This window comes from Nansenia antarctica (assembly GCF_963989245.1).
Source record: "Nansenia antarctica genome assembly, chromosome: 6".
Lineage (NCBI taxonomy): Eukaryota > Metazoa > Chordata > Actinopteri > Argentiniformes > Microstomatidae > Nansenia > Nansenia antarctica.
The window spans coordinates 67,849,782-67,877,769 of NC_137676.1; the positions used below are offsets into that span (position 1 = coordinate 67,849,782).

Consider the following 27,988-nt stretch of genomic DNA (forward strand, 5'->3'; position numbering starts at 1 on the left):
ACAAAATAGGTAATGTTTATTTAGCATTAGTACTTTTGTTTGTTTAAATATTATATTTACAACATAGACACACATGACAGACACTTTAGGACATCTTTTAAAATCAACGTAAAATGAAATTTAAGAAAAAAGACTGTTGCCAGGTCAGTGCTTAAATTTCTGCTAATGCAGCGGTCATCACTGATACCCTGAAATGACTGCAGAGAGAGGGAGAGGGGGAGAGAGAGAGAGAGGGAGAGGGGGGGGAGAGGGAGAGAGAGAGAAAGGGAGAGAGGGAGAGAGAGAGGGGTAGAGAGAGAGAGAGAGAGAAAGAGCAGGAGGGGGGGAGTTCAGCACTAGACAAGGCTGCAATAAGACAGCAAGAGAGAGAGTGGGGGGGAGATGCGATGAGGACGATTCAAGTGGTTGCTGACATACACACGTGCACGCACGCGCACACACACACACACAGACACACACACACACAGACACACACACACACACACACATACCTTAACAGAGCAGCACAGCCTTACAGTGGGTCAGGAGACAGTGAGAGAGGGACGGGGCCCTCATTGTCATTTTAATACTGAAATCATTTTTTTTAAAAGAGCGAAAGAAAAGCAAAGACGGAAAGATACATTTATTCACAAAAAATATATATTTTCCCTCTCTCCATTCTCTAGTCATAGCCTGTAGTGTGTTGCCTGCAGCCAATGACGCTCTACTATAGAGCTGATGATGATGATGAAGATGAAGAAAATTCAAGTATAGACTGAAGCAGGGCCAGGCCAGACCAGGCCGGGCCGGGCCAGGATTGGCTGGGCACAACACACATCCAGCTCATAGAGAAGGGAGGAACTTAGTTAAAGACCTCTAAAGTTTCTGTGGAAATGTTCCTTTTTCAAGTGAAAGACCTCAATGTTTGGTTGGTTGGTTGGTTGGTCCTCCTCTCCTCTGATTGGTTAAGAGCTGAAGTTTGTCAGTCATGTGGGTCTTTAATTAGGCTTGCTATTGGGCGTGCTCCGGTAATCTAGTGTGTTGTTGTTGGGACGGCGACTAGGTACAACAACCGCAAGCCTCAAATGCGCCGACACTTGCGGTCACTGAGTTTGCACGTTGCCGTGGTTACGCATTTTAAACGGTTTTATGAACAGAAATGCAGACTACGTTATTATTATACAACAACAAGATAAAAAGTCTCTCAAAAACAAACAACACGTCTCAAATCAACAAAACGGAGGTGGAAGTCTGAGGAGATGAGGAAAGGAAGGAAGACTTTAGACTATTGAGATGCGCAGCCCAACTGACAACGGGCGAGAGAGCGACCGTAGAGTGGAACAATGGAAGACAACCCAGCACACACACTCTCTCTCTCCTCTACTTAAACTGGGACTTCTCCTATGCACCTGTCGCAAAGACACTACTCTGTTAGGGCTTTCACACCGCCTAGGAACCGTTCCCGTTCCCGTTCTGGAACCTCCGAACCTTGGTTCTGTCTGGCGAATCAGCCCGCGTTCATACCAGTGTAACCGGAACCATCAGCGTCATCAACGCTGGGCGACGAAGGGGCGGGATAAACAAAAATGTCATAACAAGATGGCAGCTACTTCACTGGAAATGAGGATAATATCTTCCACTACTACAGTATCTGAAATAAACACTATTTTCTATGAAACAAAACAAGACACTTTCTACACGCGTTCTCTTACTAACCAACTGCTGCATTACTTGAATAGAAAAGGCTTACGTTCACATACAGTACGTTCAGGCTTAAGTTCACGTTTGCACGTGTTCGTGTGTGTGTGTTTGCTGAGCATGTGAGGAAGATAGAGAGAACTGATCATTGTTTTGATCACTAATGATTAGATTTAGATTAGATTCCATTTTGTCTCCTTCCTTCCTGCTGGTCTTTGCAGCCTAGAATATGACACACCCACTTACAACGTGCCTGTTCTACATTTTGGTTCCCGCTTGAGAACCAGTATTTTCTGGTTCCCGCTGTGAACCAACTTTTCAGGCTCCAAACCAATTTATTGTCGGTCGGAACGCGCCAGCCGGTTCCGTGGCGATGTGAAAGCCCTATGTGTGACTACTACAGGTGTGTGTGTGTGTGTGTGTGTGTGTGTGTGTGTGTGTGTGTCTTTTTCTATTCATAGACCCACCTGACACCAATCTCTCTCTGTGTAACGTCACGCCACTCGCATTACAGCACACACTCACGGCCTCAGAGGAGCTAAACAATGGGCCGGTCTGGGACCGATATACACCGCCAGCTCACTGGACAGGTGCTGGTGCTGCCTGTGGACTCAAGGAGGGCAACACACACACACACGCGCACGCACGCACGCACACACCTGTGTCTTTCTGCTGTAGCCAAGTACAATATATTAGCACAGCATCTGACTGACGCATGCACACACACACGGAAACATTCTACACACACACACACATACACACGTGCGCGCGCGCGCAAACACACACACACACACACCTGCATTTTACAACAAAAAAGCCATATGCATCTGAAGCACTTTACACACTACACACAAGTTGATGCATCTACACAAGTCTACACGACATCTACATACATGTACAGGGAGTGAAGTACACACGTGGGTGAGTGCTTCTGGTTGTGTGTGTGTGAGTGTGTGTGTGTGTGTGTGTGTGGCATAAATCAATACCAACCAATACTAATGAATCAATTAGAACAAGGGGTGACTCTCTGTGGGCGCCTATAGAGATCAATACCTACTAATCAGTGGGGAGGCTGTGGCGCAGGAGGTAGAGCCGGCGTCTAATGATCGCAAGGTTGGCAGATCGGCGGTTCGAGCCCCTTGGGCAAGACACTTAACCCCAAAAGTGCTCCCAATGAGCGGGCCGGCACCTTGCATGGTAGCTTGCCGCCATTGGTATGTGTGTGTGAATGTGTGTGTGAACGAGTGAATGAGAGGCCATTGTAAAGCGCTTTGGAATAAAGGTTAGCGATATAAGTCAGTCCATTTACCATTTAATCACTAATCAATGCCTCGGTATGGGAGCAGCACTGGTCGATGAGGTTTGAGGTAGAACTTAATTTCTCCCAACAAACCCGGCCGCAAAAATGAACGTCGAACGTTGCTGGTCTAGCAGAGTGTGTGATCCATGACCCTAATCCTAAAGCTGCTGGTTCTTCATATAAAAACGAACAAATCCTTTCCTTCATCAGGGCTGACGTGAAATAGAAGTGGACTAGTGAAAGGACAACAATACCCAGCAGGCATCCTTATCAAGTCTCAACCTATCCCTATGTTTTCAGATCAGCTAAAGAAAGGAAAAAAAAGAGAGACAGGAGAGGAGAGGAAATAAAAAGAGGGAGCCACTCTAGACTGTTAGGATGGACTAGAGGTGAGCGGAATGTTGATGGACCAATCAATGGCATCGGGGGATCAGTGAGCTGTCAGGTAGGAAGGACACGTCCAAGTTGTGTCTTAGTGGGCTTTGAGGCCTACCGCTCAGGGGTCTGGGGGGGGGGGGCAAGGCGGTAGTCCCCAATCGTGTCTCTCTCCTCTATTCCTCACATTCCAATGCATGTACGTAGAGAAGCGAACAGGGAGAGAGGGATGAGAGGAGTAGAGAAAAGATGATTAGGACGCACCCAGGGTTTGTGTTATGAACGGGGGGGGGGGGCGACGTTGGTCGACGAGAGGGAGTGTGTGTTGGTCGTACTACGAACCGACTGACACATAAATGCCGAAAAATAACAATGTGTCTCATTGCGATTTTCATGATAAAAATCAAATAAATTACCCAGTAGCTAGTGTAGCGTTTTTATCATTATATTGCTTTTGTACAGTAACAATAAATAGACGTGTCTTCTATTTACAGTTTTGCCAGACGTTGAGCAGTGAGCAGTGTCGTGGTGTGTCGTTAAAATGTCGTTAATCTTTTCTAAATTAAAATAGTTTAACTCTTTTTTCTTTTCTTTTTTTCTTTTTTCTTTTTTTGTTCAAGGACGAAGGTTTGTCGTTCAGAGCTTTCCTTCCTTCCTCGTCCCTCGGTTCAAGAGAAGAGAGGACATGAAAGAGAGCGTGAGGGAGAGAGGGCGGGCGGGCGGGCGGGCGGGAGGGAGGGAGGGAGGGAGGGAGGGAGGGAGGGAGGGAGGGAGGGAGGGAGGGAGAGAGGGAGAGAGGGAGAGAGGGGAGAAGCACTTCTGAAAATGTCCTCTTTCTCTTTTCTGTTCCTTGGACTTTGGCCTTCCAACTCGCTTGTTATTGTTGTTGTTGTTGTTGTTGTTGTTGTTGTTGTTGTCAGCATTGGTACAGCTAATCCCCCCCTACCCCCCCCCCCCCCCCCCCCCACACACACACACACACACACACACAAACACACACATACACACACACAAACACACTAGTTCTGAGCGCCTCAGCCCCTTTCCACTGTCCCCCACAATGCATTGTGTTTCCTCCTTCCTCCTGCGGTCCGGTTGGCCCTCAGACATAGATCCAGGATCAGTTTATCCTCCCCAGACCCTCACCTTCACCCTCAGGGAGAAAAACTCTAAACTGACCACGGAAACAGTGTCTAGGGGGGGACTCCTACTTCCTACTTCCTTACTCCCTTACTCCCTCTCGACCAATCAGAGCTCTACTTCATCTTCTTCTCGTTGTTCCTCAGGGCGCCGTTGCGTTTGTGTTTCCCGTTGGCGACGCCGTTGCTATGGCAATGTCCGTTCGCCGCCGCCTCGTCCCCGTCGACGACCTCCTCGCCCCCCCTCCGCTGCTGCTGCTGCTGCTGCTGCTGACCCCCGACCTTTGACCTCAGGAGCCCTGCTATCCGGTAGAGGGCGTAGCCAATCACAGCTAAGCCCACCGCCGCGACAAGAACGACGTCCAATAGGAAGTACTGGTAGGTGGCGACTTCGTAGACGGAGGACCGTAAGTGGTCGGCGCCTTGGTGACGAAGGATGTAGCTTATCCAATAGGCCGCTCTGGTCACCGGGTGTCCTGGTTGGTCCTTGTGGATGGACGACAGGATAAGGGCTCGCTGGCGGTACCTGGGAACAAACACAGGGATGAGGAAGTGTGTGTGTGTGTGTGTGTGTGTGTGTGTGTGTGTGTGTGGAGGTACTGGCCCTTTCCCATCATTTGAAATTCGATTCCTCCCTGCTCCACTCGGCTTCCTACTCAAAACACATTGGAGGAGAAGATCTAGGTCTATTGCTTTTTGAGAGGTAAGAGAGTGGGGGATAGAGGAGAGGAATCAAGTTTATAACGATTGAGAAAAGACCTGTCTGATGGAGAGTCATGTATTGAGGCAGCGGTGTTGTAGTACCACTGCTAGCCACCGGAGGGCAATCAACTCCAGCATGAACGTTTCACAGGTCAACTAAAGTGTCTTCAGCCATTCTTGGCAGTGTGTAGGTGTGTCTGCGTGTGCACTTGTACGGTGCCTATACATTCACACACAGTGTGTGCCTATACATTCACACACAGTGTGTGTGTGTGTGTGTGGACACGTGCGGTGCCCATGCGTCTGTCTATGTCCCCATGCGTGTGTGTATGTGTGTGTGTGTGTGTGTGTGTGCGTGCATGCATGCATGCATGCATGCGTGCCGTGTCCATGCGTCTGTCTGTCCGTCTGTCTGTCTGTCTGTCTGTGCCCAAGCATCTTGTTTCTGTATGTGCGTCTGTGCCGTGCCCGCCCGTGTGTGCGTGTGCCTGCGCCTGCATGCGTATGTCTGCGTGTGTGTGTGTGTGTGTCTGCGTGTCACCCGTCCACACACACACCTGCCCTCCGTGATGACGCTGTGCAGCGCGGTGTGCAGCTCCGCCTCCGTCATGCTCTTCCAGTGCAGCATGACCCCCATGCCCTTGGCCTCCACGCGTGTCATGGTGTCGTAGTGGTCGCCGAACAGCGGCACGCCCACCACCGGCACGCCGTGGTACATGGCCTCGTAGATGCTGTTCAGACCGCCGTGGCTCAGGAAGGCCCGCGTGTTGGCGTGGCCTGGGGGAGAGGGGGGCGGGGGGGGAGGAGGAGGGATGGGGGGGAGGTTGGGAAGGAGGGGAGGAGGAGGAAGGAGGGGGAAGGGGGGGAGGGGAGGAGGGGGAAGGGGGATGGAGGAGGAGGGAGGGAGGGGGGGAAGGAGGGGAAGGTTGAGTTTATTATTTTATTCTTGGTTCCAGACAGTTAACAGATAGTGAATGGCGCAGAGTTGCACAATGCGGTATGTAAACACACTGGTTTGTGTAGATACTGTGTGTGTGGGTGTGTGTGGGTGTGGGTGTGTGTGCGCGTGTGTGTGCGCGCGCATGACATCGCAAATGACTCCGTATTCCCATGAAGAGTACTCTAGGTGTGGTGAGTGAGAGGTTGAAACCAAAGTTGAACGCGGACATTCAAACACATTTCCCACCTCTTTCCCAATTCTAATAATAATAATAATAATAATTCATTAAATGTATATAGCGCTTTTCCGAGGCTCAAAGACGCTAAAGTTCTGTCATGGAACTGTTCAAAGCTCTGTCAACCCCTCCCCTAAGGGCATCTCACAGTGACATTTACAAAAGATAAACCCGTAGGTGTGGAGAGGGAACCATGTAGCCGCTTGTCATCTGTCATGTCTTTTAACACTCTGTCATGTCCTTTAACACTCAGTTAACAGTTCATAAATCGATCGAACTGAGTCAGTTCAGAGGGACAACTTAACAAACCTTAAATTCCACTATTATCTATAAATATCCACTATTAATATCCACTTTGAAGTTAGCCAGGTTACTGTGTGTGTGTGTGTGTGTGTGTGTGTGTGTGTGTGTGTGTGTGTGTGTGTGTGTGTGTGTGTTTGTGTCTGACAATCATTGACTGGCAACGATCTAATGAGTGAACTCGGTTTCCCTCCCTCTCTTCAGGGTCACTCACCCTTCTCTTCTCGGGCCCCTCCCCGGCATATAATGGCCACCAGGGACACACCCTACCGCATTCTGTGTCCCACCGACTAAAGAGAAGAAGGAGGATCCGACCCAACTCAAGGTAGGTTGTTTCCCCTCAGGAACAGGTCCAGGACCAGATGACTCTATCCAGTTCCATAAGCGGAAAGGGAGGCTACGAGAGATCTTTTGAAACCTCAAAGTGGAGCTCCAGCCAGTGCTTGTGTAATACATCGCGTCCATCACTCACTGAGCCCCGAAACGTTCGCGTAATCCTCGAAATCCCAGAACTTTTCTTCAGCAATTTCCTGGTTGAGGATCTTCTCTCATGTTGGCTGAAACGGCAGTTGAAAACTCTCGCCATCTTTTCAAAAAGCTTTGTGTGTGTCCTTCCAGCGAAAATAACTACCACGCTCTACATCGATAGTATGGCTGTACGGGTACATATTAGATGTATTAGTAACTAGTTTTAATATTCTACCTGCGTCTGGCGTGTGTGGTGTATGTGGTGCATAGACTTATTGTGTGAGACTGACATGTCGGGAGCCTTTTTTCTTTTGGCTAGTGAGCAGAGTAGTGGCTGAAAATTAGACAAATATCCTGTTCAATCACTTAAAACCACAAGGAGAACAGAAACACACAGTATCTGACCATGAATCAGTTCTAAGAGAGTATCTTCTAACTCCTGCGTGACTCGCCAATCACGATTCAACAAAATGGAGACATCTCAGTGGTCTAACTTGCAGACATCGGCTGCAGTCCCGTCATTTCCTGTGTGTTCTCTTCGAAAAGTCTTCATCTGCAATTTTTGGGGCGTCCAAATGAACTGCAAATGGACTGCACTTATATAGCTAACCCTTATTCCAAAGCGCTTTACAGCGGCCTCTCATTCACCCATTCACATACACACACACACACACATTCACACACCAATGTCCGCAAGCTACTATGCAAGGTGCCGGCCCGCTCATTGGGAGCAATTTGGGGGTTCAGTGTCTTGCCCAAGGACACCTCGACACGTGGACAGGAGGAGCCGGGGATCATTAGACGCCGGCTCTACCTCTTGAGCCACAGCCGCCGCCCCCCACATCCAACCCACCCGCTGTGGTGTTCAAGCGGTCTAACTTTGTCTTAATTGATGATGTCACTGTGCTGACAGCAGCAGCAGCAGCAGGAACATATCGTGTTCTCTTACCCAATAGGTCGTTCTGGGGCATCCATTCCACCAGCTTGGTGTTGTTGCCAAGGTTACTGGGCGGAACTCCTGAGAACCTAACAGAGACAGAGAGAAGAGAAGAGAGCAGGGGTTTAGAGGTTAGAGGTTCCCCCGCGACGGCTAGACAAGCGTTCAGACCGAGGTCAGAGTTGAACTTACTGACAAGTAGACACTGTGTCTGGCAGTCTGCCGTTCACCCGTGCTGATGCAAATAGGTTCAGACAACAGCAGGTGTCACCCGGTGGCTCTGTATTTACATTTACATCACATTTACATTTCTGGCATTTAAGCAGACGCCTTCATCCAAAGCGATTTACAACAAATAAATTAATGTCTCAGTAAGTGAATCGTCTATCCATCAGTCATCATAGGAAATAGCAATCTATGCCAAAATCAGGGACCATTGGCAGTTACAATGCTAGGAAGAAGGAAGATTTATTTATTTTTTATTATTTTTGCATTTACGTGGCTATTGTATTGCATTTACGTGGCTTATTGGCTAATAAAAACATCATAGAAAATCACATACATACACACACACATAATAATAATAATAATAATAATAACTTTTATTTGTATAGCGCTTTTCCTGCAAATGTTGCAGCTCACAACATGTGAGTTAAATAAACAAAGTATTTAACCATCTTTTTAAAAAAAATCTACAGGCTCTAGAACCTACAGGCCCAAGGGACCTAGGCTTTAGACCCTATAGGCCCAAGGGACCTAGGCTTTAGACCCTATAAGCCCAAGGGACCTAGGCTTTAGAACCTACAGGCCCAAGGGACTTAGGCTTTAGAACCTATAGGCCCATGGGACTTAGGCTTTAGAACCTATAGGCCCATGGGACCTAGGCTTTAGACTCTATAGGCCCAAGGGACATAGGCTTTAGACCCTATAGGCCCAAGGGACATAGGCTTTAGACCCTATAGGCCCAAGGGACCTAGGCTTTAGACCCTATAGGCCCATGGGACCTAGGCTTTAGACTCTATAGGCCCAAGGAACATAGGCTTTAGACCCTATAGGCCCAAGGGACCTAGGCTTTAGACTCTATAGGCCCAAGGGACCTAGGCTTTAGACTCTATAGGCCCATGGGACCTAGGCTTTAGACTCTATAGGCCCAAGGGACCTAGGCTTTAGACCCTATAGGCCCAAGGGACATAGGCTTTAGACTCTATAGGCCCAAGGGACCTAGGCTTTAGAACCTATAGGCCCAAGGGACATAGGCTTTAGACCCTATAGGCCCAAGTGTGTCTGTTGAGGATGCTCAAGCAGGCCATTTAAATGCATATACCTCTCTGTCTCTCTCACTCTCTTTATCCTCATTTCTCTCTCCCTCTCTCTCTCTCCCTCCCTTCCTCTCTCCATCCCAACAAAGCCACAATTCTTCCTCTAACCAATCAAAGCAAACATTCACCCGACCAATCAATGACACAATTCATGGTTCTCTTTTTTTCTTTCCCTCCTTCCCTCGCTCTTTCTCTCCTCTTTAACAAAAAATCTTCAGCATTAGCTGCAGCGGCCAATGAGAACATTGAGAGAGAGAGATAGGGATGGGGGGAGGGGGGGAGAGATAGGGATGGGGGGGGGGGGGGGAGAGAGACAGACAGAGATTGGTATCATCATTTTAGTAAAATTGCTCTCATTTGACCGTGAGAGCTGAAAGACTCTTCTTGTTCCTGTTCTCTCTCCCTCCGTCTCCCTCTCTCTCTCCTTGGTTCATTAAACGTTATTTGTTTCACATTTCTCATGCTACATACAGTCATGTTCACATGGGGGCGCGTGCACACACACACACGCGTGCACACACACGCGCGCGCACGCACACACACACACACACATACACACACACACACACACATACACACATACACACACACACACATACACACATACACACACACACACACACACACACACACACCCTTGAGGAGGGGAGAGGTCACACATCAAGGCCCCATTATGAGAGAGATGATGACATGGTTGTGTGTGTGTGTGTGTGTGTGTGTGTGTGTGTGTGTTTGCAGTACAAACACAAAGAGTTCTCCTGATCGTCTGCTCTGTGTGTGTGTGTGTGTGTGTGTGTGTGTGTGTGTGTGTGTGTGTGTGTGCATTAATCTCATCTGCTTCTCAATCTACTCAAGCCCCTGTTGAAATTCCCTTGAACAATACAGTCTGTTATCTGATCTGATACTGCATGGACAGGTGAAAGCTAAGCACACACCCCTCCTGTGACCTATGAAATCATGTAGGCCTCTCTCTCTCAGGGAGGAGGATGCAGCGTCAGTAAATGGAGTGCATCATGGGAAGATAAGGGCTGAACAAACAACACATAAAAACTCCTTCTCCACCACTCCTCTATCTCTTTCTGGTGTGTATGTGTCTGTGGGTGTGTATGTGTCTGTGTGTGTGTGTGTGTGTGTGTGTGTGTGTGTGTGTGTATGTGTGTGTGTATGTGTCTGTGTGTGTGTGTGTGTGTGTGTGTTTCTCTTCGCAAATGGATGACCACTATGGAACTCCTGGTAAATGATTAAATCAGATTAGCTTTAACAGGCCACCATAATGATCCTATGAATCACTCATTTTCTCTCTAAACGAACACACACACACACACACACACACACACACACACACACCACACACAGACACACACACACACACAGCAGAGCTTCAGTTCCCTCGTGAGAGACATAGTATCCCTCTATGGGGGCAGAGCCGTGACCCACAACCACCCACAGACAGAACATTCTACCCCCCAGTAACACCCAACTCTCTAACAGGGTATTTACGGACCAAAGAGCCCCTAAACGTTGATGTGCACCAAGGGATTTATCATTTCAGCCTAAAAAAACTACAACGGAACCATGTTTTCAGGCTGTTGAACAGAGAAGACACTGTGACTGCTGAATATATGAAACTGGGACTTGTAGTCAATTACCGGGTAGGTGTGCGTGTCCCGATCATATGACTGTGTTTTAGATGGCACCATATTATCTACTTTAGTGCTGCTATCTTATCCAGAGAGGCATGCTCATGTAGACTTTGACCAGAGATGACAAGACCACAGCAGCGGTAGTGTGTGTGTGTGTGTGTGTGTGTGTGTGTGTGTGTGTGTGTGTGTGTGTGTGTGTGTGTGTTACAGCATGGGCAAGCAGGCTAATCGACATGCACCCAGGATACAATGAACCGATAACAAATTACCAGAAACAGTTTCGCCAATGCTGGGGTCCTCTTTGGAACTTTAAACTGTGTGACCCTTGACCTGGGGTGTGTGTCACTGGACTCACAGTACATAAACCCGACCTGCAGTGTGTACAGTTTGTGTAACAAGTGTTACAAACTATTAGAAACATATGACAGATGAACTAAGTCCATTGTGAGTGTGACCAGACATGCACGTCATATCCAAGTGGACTATGATGCTATGATCTCCCTGGCGGCCATGTTGTGCCCCAGCCACCCGCACCACAGTTGCAGTAAAAACGTATGTGAATTAAGGAAACTGCTAGCGTACCTCCAGACCACGCGCTGGGGGAGTTTGGCCAGGGCTCCGGCCAGTTTGTGGGCGATGTCTTCGGAGAGGTATTTGACCCCGGCGCCGAAAGATACCACCACGAACCCATGCTCCGCCGTGTCATTGACCCATGCCTCGAACTCCTGCAGAACACACACACACGCACACGCACGCACACACGCACACACGCACACACACACACACACAAGAGGAGGAGTCAGTGTTAAACAGGAGAGACAGGACATGCGTGGGTGAATCTAGGGTGAAACGCACATTTCCATATTTTCCTACATGGGGGTTTCTCTGGTGTGGCCAACGTTGACTTAGCGGTCACATCTAGTCCCTAAATCAAACAGAACAGCAGGCGTGGGCTTGAGTCTGGTTCCATCGCTGTGGGTGTGTTCAATGAAGGGTTGGATGAGGAGTCAGGTGGGGTTGTGTTTTTAAACAGGAACCATTTTATCCACTGGCACACACACCCACACCCACATACACACACACCCACACCCACATACACACACACCCACACCCACATACGCGCACACACACACCCACATTTACAACACTTCAACATAGTCCCCTTTAACTGATTTTAACCAACTGCCAAAGAACTCCGGAAAACATTCACCACCTGGAGCGGCAACTGTTTTATGTGGTGTTTACCTAGCAACAGTACTTTGATTGGCTACAAAATGAAGCATCATAATGTATGCATTGGTCAATAAAGTACCTTTGACACTCATAATGTTGACAGTTTTTATTGAATTTGAATTGAGGTTCAAATTGTATTCAACCTCAGCACTAAAGCAGTTAAATGTCACTGACATCTTACAACCGTTGATCGTTAAAGGTTTATAAGCCTCAATATCAAACAAGGGACATCTTCATTAATTATCTACTTTACTATTACTATTGTGTTGTTGTATCTGAGTGCTGCAATGCAAATGTTGAGGAACCAAAGACAAATAATGTTACTCTTGTGTACTTGTACAGTGACATGTAATAAAAGTGATTCAGATTCAGATACTTTTAATTTACTTATGAATCCTTTCCATCTTATGCAATGTTATGCAATGGGCAGCCAGCAGAAAGATACCATAGGTTTTAACCAGCTGTATGACCATGAACAGACAGAGTCTGCTTTTATCCTTCTGACCTCGGCTTCACAAACAGATTGTGTACAATTGATGAAAAGATGAAAATATGTTTTTCTATTCATAAAATATATGTTGACATATTGAACGCGTCTAAAGATGGGTATCTGTATCTGTAAAGATGAATAGATTTATGGAACGGATGAAAGGCTTTAGTTGACGACACATTTGTGAGAAAACGTTTTGAGAACATTCTTCTATATAACAGATCAAGGACATGAGGGAGCGGCGTGTCGCCAAGGCAGAGTGTTGGTACCATGGTAACTGTGTTCAAGCAAGGCCATGTGTCTTTATGGGAACGGGAAAGGCAATACACACCTTTGATATGAAGGCCATAATGTCATAGTTGCCTTGTAACGCACACTATTACTCCCACAATCATTGTGGGAGCACCACTTCCCTTGTCTAGGAAAGTTTGGAACATCTGTCACCTCCTAAATTAGATTTCCATATTTGATAATTGTATATTTTATAATATTTGTGGTCCTCTGTGGCTCAGTTGGTAGAGGATGACGCTAACAACGCTTTAACAGATTGTGGGTCCAATTCCTATATATACATACTGAAACATGTATGCACATTAAGGTATACATTTGATATAATAATGTATATACATGTATGCACTGCAATGTAAGTCGCTTTGGATAAAAGCGTCAGCTAAATGGCATTCATTCTTATATTATGATAAATCATAATATTATAATAAATCATAATATACATGAATCACACGAATCAACTAATAGGAAAGTATTCATCAACACATGTTTACTCAAATAAATATGACCTAACAGGAAATGAATGAAATAGTCAGAAAGAAAATGTGTCATCAGAGATAAGCAACCAAGCGTATACAATCCTCTTCAGGGCAAAAGCTGTTCATTCTCATTTCCCGTCTAACCTCAAAACGAGGTGAGTCCCTGCCTCTCTCTCTGAATCTGGCAGACTTGATTTAGAAAGTTACCCCCTTAGGCTCACCACAATTACTCTACCAACAATCCTAACCCAAGGCTAACCAATTTCATTATTTGGACAGGCTAAAATCTGAGTCTGCGTTCTGCGTAAATTCGCTCTGAGATCGGCCGCCGGAGCGCACGCTGGGTTCGACGTCATAAAGGGACTGAGTAATTTGATTGGACAAGAGGCGTTCTATGAGCGCTGATCAGATTTTCCAGAGCGAATTTTCCCGAAAGCAGCCCAAGTCTGTGTCTGTCAGCGGGAGGCGGGATGGAATGAGCAGTGATATCAAACCTGTGATCCTCCACCCGTTTTCTACCGACGCCAGCCTCCTCTCATCTCTCCTCCCTTTAATTAACACATTTATGACCTGGAGAGCACACCTGGTAGCAGGGGACAGGTTCTGCTGGGGAGTATTCCATCAATATCCCGAAAGGAAAATCCAGGCTTATTCTGATAAATCTTGCCAGATTTATCTGAAAATCCAGGCTTATTTTGATAACTCTCGCGAGATTTATCAAAAATAAGCCTGGATTTTCCTTTAGTGACATTGATGAAATACCCCCCTGCAGCAGAACCAGAAGTGTGTACCTGAAGCAAACATACAAAGTTCCTTTGGCAATGTTTACACAAATTAATCAATGTTTGAGTAATACCTTACAATAGAATACATTGGTAAGTACCAATGTCTACAACTACGGAGCCCATATCTCTTATCTCAACTGCCTTTAAAGATAACCACCGTTTGACTCTGCGCTAGTCTATACTGATGTCAGGGGAACAGTGTAGCAGCAACTCTTCGGTGCATTTAGCATGCTAGCATAATAGCCAACTACCATTTACATCAAAGTGAAGTCCCTTTAGGCCCAGCACATATCTTCCTAGCGAGTAGGCAACAACTTAGAGACTCAGGATCATTACAGATGGTGACTTTTTTTATTTTGTAATTATTATTTAACTGAAAATTGGGGCTTGTAGGCCCAGCTAACAAGCTCAGCTTCCAGAATCACCAGCATGTTAGCTTCACATGCTATTGACCTAAAAGATGGGCGCACAGGGCGGAGTTAAGGAGGCGAAGGGGGGGGGTCGGGGGTCAGCTGAAGTGATGGAGTAGGCTAGAGGGAAACGGGGGAGGGATAAAACGTCAAAAGAATGGGTCCAGCTGCGGCCGTCGAGCCTCCCCTGGAGCTCTGCGCTGGCAGGGACCAGGCTCCACGGCACACTGGGCTCCCTGTGTGCCCACAACCACGGCCTCAGTGTCCCCATAAATGCCTCTTCAGTGTCCCCTCCTGCTGCCCTGCCCTGCTAACAATGGCCATCTTCTCCCACGGGTTCCATGATGACCCCTTGCCACGCAGGCAGCACAATGCTCCCTATTGGCTGGAGCCGGCATTCCGAACCCGTTGGCCCGCGCTCTCTCGTCTCCCGTCCCAAACCAACGAACGAACGAACAACCACCCCCCCCCCCCCCCATCCTCCTTCGATGCACTCTGCTGTCACTGTTCACTCAAACCCCTACCCCATCCCACCCCACCGAGGCTAAACCAGCCCCATCCATAAAGGACAGCTTTGTAGTGGTAGAGGAGAGAGAGAGAGAGAGAGAGAGAGAGAGAGAGAGAGAGAGAGAGAGAGAGAGAGAGAGAGATATACTGAAGGAGAGAGGGGGACGCACGAAACAAGTGAGAGAGAGAGTGTGATGGAGGGAAAGAGAGAGAGAGAGAGAGAAAGTGAGGAGAGGAGAGACATAATAAGGGAAGCAGAGAGAGGGTGATACAGGGTAGAAGAGAGAGAGAGAGAGAGAGAGAGAGAGAGAGAGAGAGAGAGAGAGAGAGAATAGGAGTAGCGGATACACAGAGGGTTATACAGAGGAGAAGAGAGAGAGAGAGAGAGAAGGGAGAGAGAAAGGGAGAGAGAAGAAAGGACACTAAAGACTGCATGTCTTCCTCATGTATGTGACTATGAAGTGACAATGAGCTTCAACAGAACATACACACACTAGTCTAGCTGTGACCGTGACACAAGAGATGTCTTCATTCCTTACATCCAAACATCCTTACAGACCACCGCTATCTTTTATTAGCAAAATGACCTCATTCATGCCACCATTTTGAATAATTAAATGCCATTTCCTCCACTAAACTATACAGGGCCTTTTCACTGTAGATCTGTGAACCTCGCTGCTGAGGCTGGCCAATCCACTAGGGGTGGGCATCGACGATCGATAATTGATCGATAAGGATCTTGGTCGATCACAAAATAAAACATTTGGTCGATCACAAAAAAAAAAAAAAACACAAACACGCACACACACACAACCACACGCACACACCCCCACCCACACACCCACACACACACAACCACACCCACCCACACCCACACCCACACCCACCCACACCCACCCACCCACACACACACCCATCCACCCACCCACCCACCTACACACAACCACACCCACCCACCCACACGCACACACGCACACACACACACACACTCCCGTACTAACCTGTGGCAGCGGGCTGGGGGGCTTGGTGAGTATGCCCCCTACGTAGACCACGTGCGGCAGGGTGGGCCGGGGGAACTCCAGGGCCATGTCGGTGCACAGCATCCACAGCCTGCTGCCCTGCACCAGCTCGTGCATAGCCACGGCGGGCCGCACGCCGTACTTCCTCATGATGCGGTCGTACTTGGGCAGCACCAGGTACTGGACCCCGAAGCGGGACACCAGGTACACGGCCGTGTTGGTGACCCTCTGCGCCAGGGACATGCGGTCCGTCAGGAGGGAGTTGAACTCGGGGACGTAGGAGAGCGGCGCCGGGGCGCCCACCTCGGCCGGGTACCACAGGCCCGTGCTGAAGACGGCGTACTGGACCCCCAGGATGTGGGCGATCACAAAGCCGCACATCTCGTTGGGGTCCACCAGCAGCAGGTCGAACTCCTCCTCCTTCAGCCGCGTCATCACCTCGGCGCTGCCCACCACGGCGTCGCAGTTCTGCGAGTAGTGGTCCAGGATGTCGAAGAGCTCCAGCGCCGTGAGGCGGCCCGAGAAGATGTTGCTGACCTTGGACTGGAGGAAGTGGTCCGCCGACGAGCTGTTGAAGATGCCCGGGTAGCGCTGGAAGCGGTAGTGGTCCGACGGGGGCACCTCGCGCCCCTCCGACACCAGGAAGTGGGTCTGGTGGCCCTCGGCGTGCAGCGCCGTCGCCAGCGTCTTGAAGATGTAGAGGTGCGACTCGAACATGATGGGCGGAACCACGATGATCTTGGCCGCCCGCGACGCACCGGGGCCCCAGGAGAGGAGGAGGAGGAAGGGGAGGAGGAGGAGGGGGAGGAGCGAGGGGGGCGAATGCATGGCTGTAGGGGGAGAGGGGGAGAAACAAGACATTGTTAATGTTATTTATCGTGTGTCGTCTGTTTGTAAAAATGTGGTGCTTTGTATATCGGATGCTAAATGATTGTATTTGTGAAGTACGACTCAACTCTCACTCTCTCTCTCCCTCTCTCTCTCCCTCTCTCCCTCTCTCTCTCTCTCCCTCCCTCTCTCTCTCTCCCTCTACTCATTGGGCAGCAGAAGAGGACACAGACGACGTATCCTAAGTCATCATTTATTACTGAGCAACGACAACATGACAAAACAGACAGGGGGCTATGACGGTTGGTGTGACCCCTGGTGTGACCCCTGACCCCTGCACTCTGAACAGGTGAGTCAACCACAGGGTAACAGAACTCTCCACCACGATGTCACTGGCTCACCCTCAAAAAGAAGAGATTCTGGGTTTATTGTTTGAGCGTCTATTTCATCTGGGGATGGTATAAACAAACATTTCTACGCCTAAGCCTTCATCAGCCAACATGGAGGAGCCGGGGGGGGGGGGGGGGGGGCAGTGGGCAGTGTTGGTGACTCTGTGACGAGGCTGGGGATTAAACCTTTTATAAAAGGTGGCACTTTAAAGGAAAGTGACACCAGTGTTTGTTCGACCGTTTCACTCACATGTACCAATCGCCGTCCACAAGGGAGGAGTGACTCACGTATCCAAATAACCAGACAAAGCTAAATGGCGCATCGTTTTGGGTCAGTCATTAGGGCATGTAGCACTACACACCAGAGAGGAGGAGAGGGCGCAGTCTAACAACGTGTTGGTGTAATCGTTCCACCACTCTTACATCAGGGTAGCACAATGGGGAAAAAAGGGTGCAGTCTAAGGTGTGTGTGTGTGTGTGTGTGTGTGTGGGTGTGTGAGTGGGTGTGTGTGTGTGTGTGTGTGCTGTGCTCTTTCCACATGCGGCTTCCCTATAGTACTTCACCTTTGTACTGCCTTGCTGTGGGACAAAGACCCAACAAGACATGACAATGCCATTAGCTAGCGAGTCATTGTCACATGTTGTAGGACAATATATAGTGTTGTAGGTCAGTATATAGTGTCGTAGGTGAGTATAGTGTCGTAGGTGAGTATATAGTGTTGTAGGACAGTATATAGTGTTGTAGGTGAGTATATAGTGAGTATATAGTGTCGTAGGTGAGTATATAGTGTCGTAGGTGAGTATATAGTGTTGTAGGTCAGTCAGTATATAGGACTGAAGTTAGCGTGAGGTTAAATACAGCTTCTACTGCCATCATACCTGTGGTGTTGTTGGTATGTAGTGTTGTAGGAGTACTAATTACTACCACCTACTGGACTCTAACTACCAAACTAACTATACACACACACACACACACAGACACAGACACATACACACACACACACACACACAACAGGAACGACAAAGTCATTGTATTGTAACCAACTGGTCGTAACGCTAGTCAGACGCTCTAACTAAGGACCCGGTGTTTTTCTTAGGTAGGTCACATCGTCAAGAAGGAAAACTCCGGGCCTCGACTACAGACGAATTCCACGCGTCAGAGAGAGAGAGAGAGCGGCGTCAAGAGGGTACAGTTCATAAAGTCTGCGTTGGCTCGTCCTATCCACTTCACCTTTGCCCCCTGACTCCTCCACCCCTCCCCCTCGCCCCGCCCCGCTTCTTGCCTCTCGAGTGTCGTCAATGACAACCCCGTGTGGGTTGAACCAGCGTCATTCAAAACCTCTCTTTACAAACACACAACACAATGGGTCTTTGTTGCCTCCATCATTCTGCACGGTGCCCCACGTGCTCCTACACACGCGCACGCGCAGGCACACGCACACACACACACACACACACACACACACACACACACACAGCAGAGCTCCTGTTCTCCTTTCCTAATTATTCCTAATCTCCTAGACCTAGGCCATCTACCGTTTAATCTATCTCCCTCCCTCCACACTGGAACACCGGTTTAAACCTCAGTGATGGCCGGGCCTCAAAGCTCTGTGTCGACAATACAATATCGTTCCTGTTTTGTGTGTGTGTGCGTGTGTGTGTATGTGCGTGTATATATGTGTGTGTGTGTATGCGTGTGCATGTGCGTGTGTGTGTCTACAATGAGTAACTGATTTCCCTCAGGTGTCCCGCGGCCATGTGGCGTGACAGGGTTGTCATAAAGACAGGTAGGAGAGGGGTGAGCAGGGGCACGGTCGTCACGGATACAGAGCTAACCCGGGCCACAGTACTACTCCAGGTGGGCTGCTACAGGTACTGCTACAGGTGTGTGTGTGTCCACCTGACTCAGCTAATCCTCCCGTTTGAAGATAAGTTGATTAGATCACAGGTGTGATCAAACTAGCTGGCAGAGACAAAAACCCAGACCGGTTGCTTCTCCCCAGCACCAGAGCTTAGTATCACTGGGGAATACAAAGGAACTTATATTGTAGATGCTTTTGAAAAAAAAAAAGTCTGCCTTTTCTCCTGATTCAAAACACACAAGTACAAAGCTAACCTTTGTGGTTAGCCCTGGTTACAGAAGGTTGGTTCCAGCTATTTTTAGTTCAGTCACCGTCAATGAACACATTATCTCAAGGGCCCATGGAATTGTTTAATGATTAGATTACATGACATTAGATTAAACTTGATTAAACACAGTAGTACAAGGAAACATAGTTTGGCATCTAACCAGATAGTGTCATAGTGCAAATATTGCCATTGTGCGAAAGTCATGATATGTAGACAGCGCATGGTATTACAGTACTATGAGGTAATAGGCTATATGCACACTCTCTCCCGCATTCCGACTCTGCCATGTACTTCATTTCCGAGGTAGCTTGAAACATAGTCTAAAGCCCTTTTCCTTTTTACTTGTCAAGACGGTATCTCTCACTTACACCGACGCTTGATACCATCTCAGCCAACCCGCGACAGAATGTGTATCGAATGCAAATCGCCCCCATTTGACTTCTGTTGACGTGTCTCAATAGCACCTAGCTTAGCCGTCTACTGGTTTATCTGCCACCTGTCCATCTGTGAGATGGAGTTTCCCCATGAAGACAGCTGGGGGCCTGGGAGGAATATTATGCGCCCGACGGCAGCCATTTTGTTGCCATTGTTCTGAGGATACCATTACAGCCGCCTCCCTGTCCAGACTGTTGACTGTAACCATGGATACCCCTGAAGCCGTCTACCACGGGCTGCGCCGCGTCACGACTTGGGTTACCTATGACAGAGTCGGGTTACCCACACCTGAGAGAGTGAAGGGGAAAACTATCTGGCCAGAGAGAATTAAAAGAAGAGAAATGGTGGAATGACCTGGGGGAAGAGGATTAAACTTATATAATGGAGGGTGTTGGAAGCAAAAGAGGTCCCATTCAAAAAAAGAAAAAGCCAAGAAATTATCTCATTGGTTAAAAAGGTGTGGTTTTGTAAGCCTTTTTTAAGTTCATAAGCCAACATCTTAGTGTGTTGGTGTGGTTTAATGAGGAGATATATAATATAATATATCATATATCATATGAATATGTTCCTATGGTCACATACTCATTGTTTTATGTCCTATTGTATTCTGTTGTGATGTTGCCCATTATTCTTTTTTTCTTTTTTTATCTACTGTACGATGAGGACTACAGATGCAAATTAGCTCACAGCTAAATCTGGCATATTTACTGTCATCATACTTTGTATAAGTGACTGTTCATTAATGTGCACTGTCCTGACTAAATAAAGATCTATCTATCTAATCTAATCTGATAACCAGTCTACTCAACGACACTCAAGTAAAGGGTTAAGACTCCATGCTCTTATGGATACACACAGTATGTTTAGATCCAGATTCAGATTTAGATCTGGACTAGGAAGACTCTTCAAGTGTCTTGTTCCTTTGCTTTGAGCATTTCCAAGTATCTCAGAATCACAATCACAATCAGAATCGCTTTTATAACATCCCAATGTATCCAAAGTACACAAGAGTACAATGATTTGGCCTTGGTTCCTCAACATTGGCATCGCAGCATCACGGTACAAAATCACAATAATACAGTAAAGTAAAATAAGTAATAAAGTAATAAAGGGACGTATCTTAACAGTGCCGCCTTTCATTAGTCTGATTTGGCTTCCCCAGGCTTCCAGAGTTCAATGTCTCATATGCTGTTATCATTTGTACTTTGTCGTGTTCATAGTAGACCTACAGGTACGAGTACAATTTCAAGAGTGAGACAGGGGAGGCTGGTGGAGGTAGAAATCGGAGGACAGGCTCATTCTAATGCACGGAACAGTATAAGGAATGGTATCAATCGCATGTGTTTGACACCATTCCTCATTCCGTTCCATGCAACACCAATGAGCCCCATCCTCCGATTTCTACCTCCACCAGCCTCCCCTAGAGCGGAGGGCTGGACAGATGATGACAGATGATTACTGGTGTCGCTAGCATAGCACAAGACAACACAATCTCCCCTCCTAGCCCTCCTAGTTTCTCTGTGGGAAAACGACGACTGTCAAACTGTACAAAATGGAGGTGATTATGAGGTCATTAGACGGGCGATATCCACAGGGTTCCGCTGTGGGAGTGAGCGGCCATGTTGGATTCCGTAGCAGGGGGTCATTACCTCTAAGTACCCTGTTGAGTCGGAGGATGTTGGCCTGGAACCGGTGATACTCAATCCAGGTCTTGTTAGGGAGCCAAACTACTGCAGGCTTTTGTCCTAGCTCAGCTCAATGACACACCTTGTTCAGCTTATCAAGGTTCTAAAAGATCAGGGCCCAGTATTTCAAAACTTAACTTAATCAGTGGAAAAATGAAGCTGGATCATTCTGATCTAGATAAACAGGTTTTAGTAGATTAGTGAAATCAGGGACAAAAACCACTACGGACCCACTGCGGCTCTCCGGGACCAAGGAGTGAGGATCACTGATCTTAGGACAGTTTAGCGCCTTCACGTCTCGAGCAAAACACCCAAACGAACATTCAAGTGCTGCAAAACTGACATGAACACGGTCATATTTGGCTGTTAAAATGTACTCCCACTATAACGTATTTGAACATACATTCTTCATTATTTCGCTTTCTCCATCATCCAAAAAATGTCTTTACTATTGTGAGTAGAGAGAGGGGGGGTATCGCTTGCTTTTTTAGCTACAGTTAGCATGAGGTTTTTGTCTTTATGTCTGGGAATGCGTCTGGCCATCTCTGTCTCGAGATGGCCTAAATTGTGAATGAGTTACTGTCTGTCTCTAGGCCTATACATAGTGAATGAATGTCTGTCTCCAGAAAGATACTATAGTATTGTGAGGGAGAAACAAACACGAGCATAATACTCTTGTCTACTAATACTGCCTACTGAGGAGAATACCATGGATCTGGGATCTTTCAGCATTCATTTGCAGATCGTATTATACAACCCGTACATACAGTGACTTAGGCCTCCGATTTCTAACCGACACAGACAACGAGGCTGTTTACGTGCTGGTCAGCAGGACTTCTGTGAGATATTCTTCTCACAACTTTGGCAAACACTATCAAAACCAAGATACCAAAAGAAAGACTTGACTTAAAGCCTGTGAGAAGCTGTTAAATATTAACAACAAGTTCTCTCAATCCTTTTTCATCCTCTTCTCTCCTTCCATTATCTCTATCTGCCATCTTAATCATCAGTTTACAGAACCACTCCCCACACACACACACACACACACACACACACACACACACACACACACACACACACACACACACACACACACGCACACACACACGCGCGCACAGTGTAGACAGAACAGCCACCTAAGGTACACTGGGACACCGCCATTTTGGATCTACACTGAGCTAACCCAGCACAGTTGCACTATGATCAGATCTCAGCACAGAGACCCAAATGCCACTGAGACCTCAGGGAGTTTCTGGCATAGCACTGATCTACTAATAACCAAACTAGAACCATACAATTACTGGATCGCTAAGTGATCCCAGTGTTCATTATTAGGCCTACATGTTTGCTTTACGAATTCATGCAACTCTATAGAAAAGGTGCTCGCCAAATTTGCCATAACTCTCGTGCCATAACTCTTGGTACACTACCATGCTATCTTTTTGACAAAGATTTGGGCAGGTGCAGAAGAGGTTGTTTTACAGAACATAATAATATTCACGATCAAATTCACCCTGTGTCCAATTCCTTCACAGTTGGTGCCTCTTTTCCCTAAAAACTTAAAGCCAAGCCAAATCTATTCATTGATGATTATACATAAGTATACAACCAAGACAATGTGTATTATATCAGCGATTCTTGAGATCTGGTTCGACTACTGTTTCAATGCGGGAGGGGAAAGAATCAAAGACGGAAACAGGATAATTTAGTTTCAGATTAAAAGTTGTTAGATAGATAGATAGACAGACAGACAGACACACACACACACACACACACACACACACGAAGAGTTCAGGGGATACACACCTGCTCTCGGTAGGCCTGAAGCCTCAAATAAACATCCACATTACTCTCTCTCTCTCTCTCTCTCTCTCTCTCTCTCTCTCTCTCTCTCTCTCTCTCTCTCTCTCTCTCTCTCTCTCTCTCTCTCTCTCTCTCTCTCTCTCTCTCTCTCTCTCTCTCTCTCTCTCTCTCTAAAGGCCTATAAAAAAGTATTTATTTTTAAACTAGTCCGACAGGCTTCCATTCAAGTTTTAGACTAGCGCAGGTGACAGACTTCAACCCAGGTCCACACACACACACACACACACACACACACACACACACACACACACACACACACACACACACACACACTACTGTTTTAACCTCAGGGCATTCTCTGATCTGAAGTCAGTCTGCTGAGGGAGGAAGTCTCCCTGACCGCAGTGACAAGGTCAGATGGGTGTTCCTGGCTGATCCCAGATCTGTCACTATGGAGCTAACCTCTGGAGAGAGGTGGTGACCCCATTTACATGTTGAACATTTTAGCAGACGCCTTATATCCAACGTGACACGTACATTTGTCTAAGTACGTGAATCATCTATCCATCAGTCATCATAAGAAAAACGAATCTATGCGAGCTTATTACTGTGGGGTGACATTGATCACGCACAGAGCATATAGCTCCAAAAGTATATTTAAATATTTGAACATAGACTTTTGCGACACATTGGGTGATTAATCATGAAACAGTGGGCCATAGGCCTAGTTTAGCAGTCAAATCGTCCGACTCTTGTTGACACTCTTGCGACCAACTCAAGGAAGAAGATCAGGGTGTTTCCCAGATAGACGATAACGATTACGCACAATACGGTACGATTCTATCCACACGGGTGTCTTATTGTGCGGGTTAGGCGAAACTGGAATGCACTTTAAGTACTTCGAGAGCTCTGGTTCCGCTCACTCTCTTTCTGATTGTCATAGAAACGTCTTTTTCTAAACAACAGGTGACCGGTGATCTCCGTCGCGGAGAGACCAGTGCCATGCGATGCGCACCAGCGGAAAAACACCCGACAGGTGCGTCTCTCAGTCTCACCTGAGCTCACAAGTACCTTCGCGATTTCCTTCCGATTTACAAGTACCTTCGCGTCTCTAAAGGGAACCTCTAAAACAGACAAACCACCCAACTTTACTGCAATTTGAAAGAGTTGCAGTGACATAAATGGCATGCACCTGCCGCACGCACCTGCATACATACATACATACATACATACATACATACATACATACATACATACATCCATACATAATACACACCTGCGTGGAAGTGTACCTGGTTAGTGTGACCTGTCCTGAACCGAAGGAAGAGTGAGTAAATAGTCCGGACTCGCCCTGAACAACACGTTTGAATAAATCCTAAAAAAAAAAAAGTGGCCCCCAAATTTTTTTGTTAATGGCAACAGGCGAGTTGGGTCCCCGTTGGTCGAAGACAAGCGCAGGTCTCACACCCGGAGTGTCTCTGCTGGAGGCGGGACCAGGGAGGGAGGGAGGGAGGGAGGGAGGGGCAGAGAGACGGGGAGGGGGTGGTCGTGGGAGTACAGAAAGAGCCATCGCTCTCTTAGGGGTTTTGATAGTCACCAGTTGTCACCAGTTGTTTTCACAGATTATTTGTTTATTTACATTATCTGTTTTCTATTGTTGGTAAATATGTAAATACGTAAATACATTTGATTTAATTTAAAACATATTATATTAATATTGAAGTTAACTGTAGATTATTAATTATTAATCTCTGAGTATTGGAGAAGGGGTAGGATTAAATAATGTTATGCTTCTTCCTACTCCTTTTCGGACATGTGAAGTAAATAGTGTTTTTTGTTTTGTTTTGTTTTTTCTTGTTTTTGTTTAGTTTTTTCTTGTTTTTGTTTAGTTTTTTCTTGTTATAACTATTTCTTTTTTCACATGTTCGAAATAAAGCTTTCATTCATTCTGGAGCTCCAAGTGCGGTGTTGACACTGTCAACTGACGCGCTTTGAGTGCGGGTTTTACGCTTTGAATTGCAAACGGTAAACATAGCGTCCGTTAGTAGCATTGTTGTGGAAGTCGGACAAGATAAGAACATTTAGATAAGAAAAGAAAGATAAGATAAGAAAAATGCCATCGGAGATTTCATTTATTTGTATTGATTATTGACATTACACTACACCTGTCAAGTGTACAGCTTTACAGCTACTTATCCCTAACCCCAAGAGTGGAGTCGTGTGTCAATCATCCCTGAGTCACCTGACAGGTGGAAGAGCCAGGGCTTAGGCCTGCTCAGGATGCTAGAAGGATGGGTGTGTGTGTGTGCGTGTGTGCGTGTGTGTGTGTGTGTGTGTGTGTGTGTGTGTGTGTGTGTGTGTGTGTGTGCGTGCGTGCGTGCGTGCGTGTGTGTGTGTGTGTGTGTGTGCGTGTGTGCGTGTGTGTGTCATGAGTGGCGCGTGAATCATTGATGAGGCAGAGCAGTCAGATATGGTTTCTAACGTTGTCGCTAAGCTGCTGGAACCCGGGGCACTATTCAATCAAAACCTGATTCCAGGTGGCCGCGGTTAGACACACATAACATCCACCTCTAATCATGAAAATGCATTTTTGGAATCCTGGGAATCCTGACTCTCTAAGTCCTGTGTAAGTCTATGTGAGACTCTCTAAGTCTGTGTAAGTCTATGTGAGTCTCTCTAAGTCTGTGTAAGTCTATGTGAGTCTCTCTAAGTCTATGTACATCTATTAAGCACTTTGAGCTGCAATGTTTGCAGGAAAAGTGCTATAAAAATAAAAGTTATTATTATTATTATAAAAATCTATATAAGTCTATGTAAGTCTATGTGAGTCTATGTAAGTCTATGCGAGTCTATGAGTTTCTATAGGTCTATGTGAGTCTATGTGAGTCTATGTAAGTCTATGTGAGTCTATGAGTCTCTATAGGTCTATGTGAGTCTATATAAGTCTTTGTGAGTCTATGTGAGTCTATATAAGTCTATGTGAGTCTATGTGAGTCTATGTGAGTCTATATAAGTCTATGTGAGTCTATGTGAGTCTATATAAGTCTGTGTAAGTCTATGTGAGTCTATGTAAGTCTATGTGAGTCTATGTAAATCTAAAATCCAAGTCTTTCAATTAGTGAATCTCAGGCAGACATGAAAATGTCAAGTTAGAATAGGTTATAATACCTAATAAATACATATCCAGTATATCTCTGATATTCAGAGTTCACCAGAGCCAATCGTACACTATGGTGCAAATGGACTGCACTTATATAGCACCTTTATCCAAAGCACTTTACAACGGCCTCTCATTCACCCATTCACACACATTCACACACATTCACACACCAATGGCGGCAAGCTACCATGCAAGGCGCCGGCCCACTCACTGGGAGCAATTTGGGGTTCAGTGTCTTGCCCAAGGACACTTCGACAAGTGGCCAGCCGGGGCTCGAACCGCTGATCTGCCAACCTTGCGATCATTAGATGGCGGCTCTACCTCCTGCGCCACAGCTGTCCCAGCGCAAGTTCACCAGAGCAGGGGGTTTGTCTCCCGATAGTTTACAAAACTGAGTCAATCGTACACTATGGTGCTCTATGGTGCTCTATGGTGCTATAAGGTGCTCTTTCTCAGACAGATTAAACCCTGGATTAGATTGCCCCGTTGACATGAGGAGTAGTCCTTCCCTAGAGTGTGGTATCATGGACACAGATTAAGCCATATTATCCTTAAATAAATCGCCCTTTTAAACAAGATTCTATTGAATCTGCTTTTTAGTCTCTGGGGCAGTTTCCTAGGACACAGACTGAAATGCATTTTCAATGAAGATACTTCATTTAGTCACACAGAACTAGGCTTATTTTTGTGTCTGGTTAACCAGCCCCCTATGAGGTAAAGATAACACTTGCTATATCACACTTGTAGTGAGCAGTGGCTGACCTTTAACCTCTAGGTGAACATTCAACACTGCTAGTGCCTGACTGAGATGGGGCCTAATGTTTTTCCTCACCATTGGATCTGACCAGGTAAAACTCTGGGCCTGAATTGTTCCTGCAGTCTTTCGACCAGATGCGGCGGGAAACTGGGAAGGAGTGAGTTCACACTCTTCCACCGCACACCTGTTCACCCCCCTGTTCAACCCCCTTCTTCTTCTTCTTCGGCGTATGGGTTGTTGTTCTTCCTCTCCACTCCACCAGGCTCGGGGCCGAGGGGCTACCCTTTTACCACCCCGAGACCTGGTTGAGGGGCTCACCCGGGCTATATTTCTGGACACCCCTCCAGAAGCCACGTCATCGTCTCGTCATCTAGTACCGACAGACCATGCATCCCGTTGGGTGGGTGGTACACCGGGCAATCCAGGATAATATGGTCTGCGGTTTGGTCCTCTGCGCCACACTCGCACGACGCATTTGGGGCCAAGCCCCATCTATGCATTGATGAGCGGAAACGCCCGACGCCGGTCCGGAGAGAGAGAGAGAGAGAGAGAGAG

General features: G+C 47.0%; 1 protein-coding gene across 2 annotated transcripts; it reads right to left on the minus strand.

The window, feature by feature from the left end:
• Positions 1 to 4,103: 4,103 nt before the first annotated feature.
• ugt8 (UDP glycosyltransferase 8) lies at positions 4,104 to 24,919 on the minus strand. Of its 2 annotated transcripts, none has more exons than XM_080534098.1 (6): positions 24,793 to 24,919; positions 16,229 to 17,076; positions 11,618 to 11,760; positions 8,086 to 8,162; positions 5,751 to 5,970; positions 4,104 to 5,017 (listed from the first exon to the last, which is right to left on the minus strand). In XM_080534098.1, the coding sequence occupies exons 2-6, from the start codon at positions 17,072 to 17,074 to the stop codon at positions 4,609 to 4,611; spliced, it is 1,695 nt and encodes a 564-aa protein (XP_080390224.1). In that variant the 5' UTR covers positions 17,075 to 17,076; positions 24,793 to 24,919; the 3' UTR covers positions 4,104 to 4,608. The 2 variants fall into 2 exon arrangements, with proteins under 2 accessions (XP_080390224.1, XP_080390225.1); XM_080534099.1 differs by having other exon boundaries at positions 24,809 to 24,860.
• Between the last annotated feature and the right edge of the window lie 3,069 nt (positions 24,920 to 27,988).

Bases quoted from the DNA above. Each gene is read 5' to 3' on its own strand.
- ugt8 (XM_080534098.1), bottom strand. From the start codon at position 17,074: ATGCATTCGCCCCCCTCGCTCCTCCCCCTCCTCCTCCTCCCCTTCCTC. The intron at 11,761-16,228 runs GTTAGTACGGGA...TGTGTTCTGCAG, and splicing joins CCCCCAGCCCGCTGCCACAG to GAGTTCGAGGCATGGGTCAA. The intron at 8,163-11,617 runs GTACGCTAGCAG...TGTCTCTGTTAG, and splicing joins CCCCAGCGCGTGGTCTGGAG to GTTCTCAGGAGTTCCGCCCA.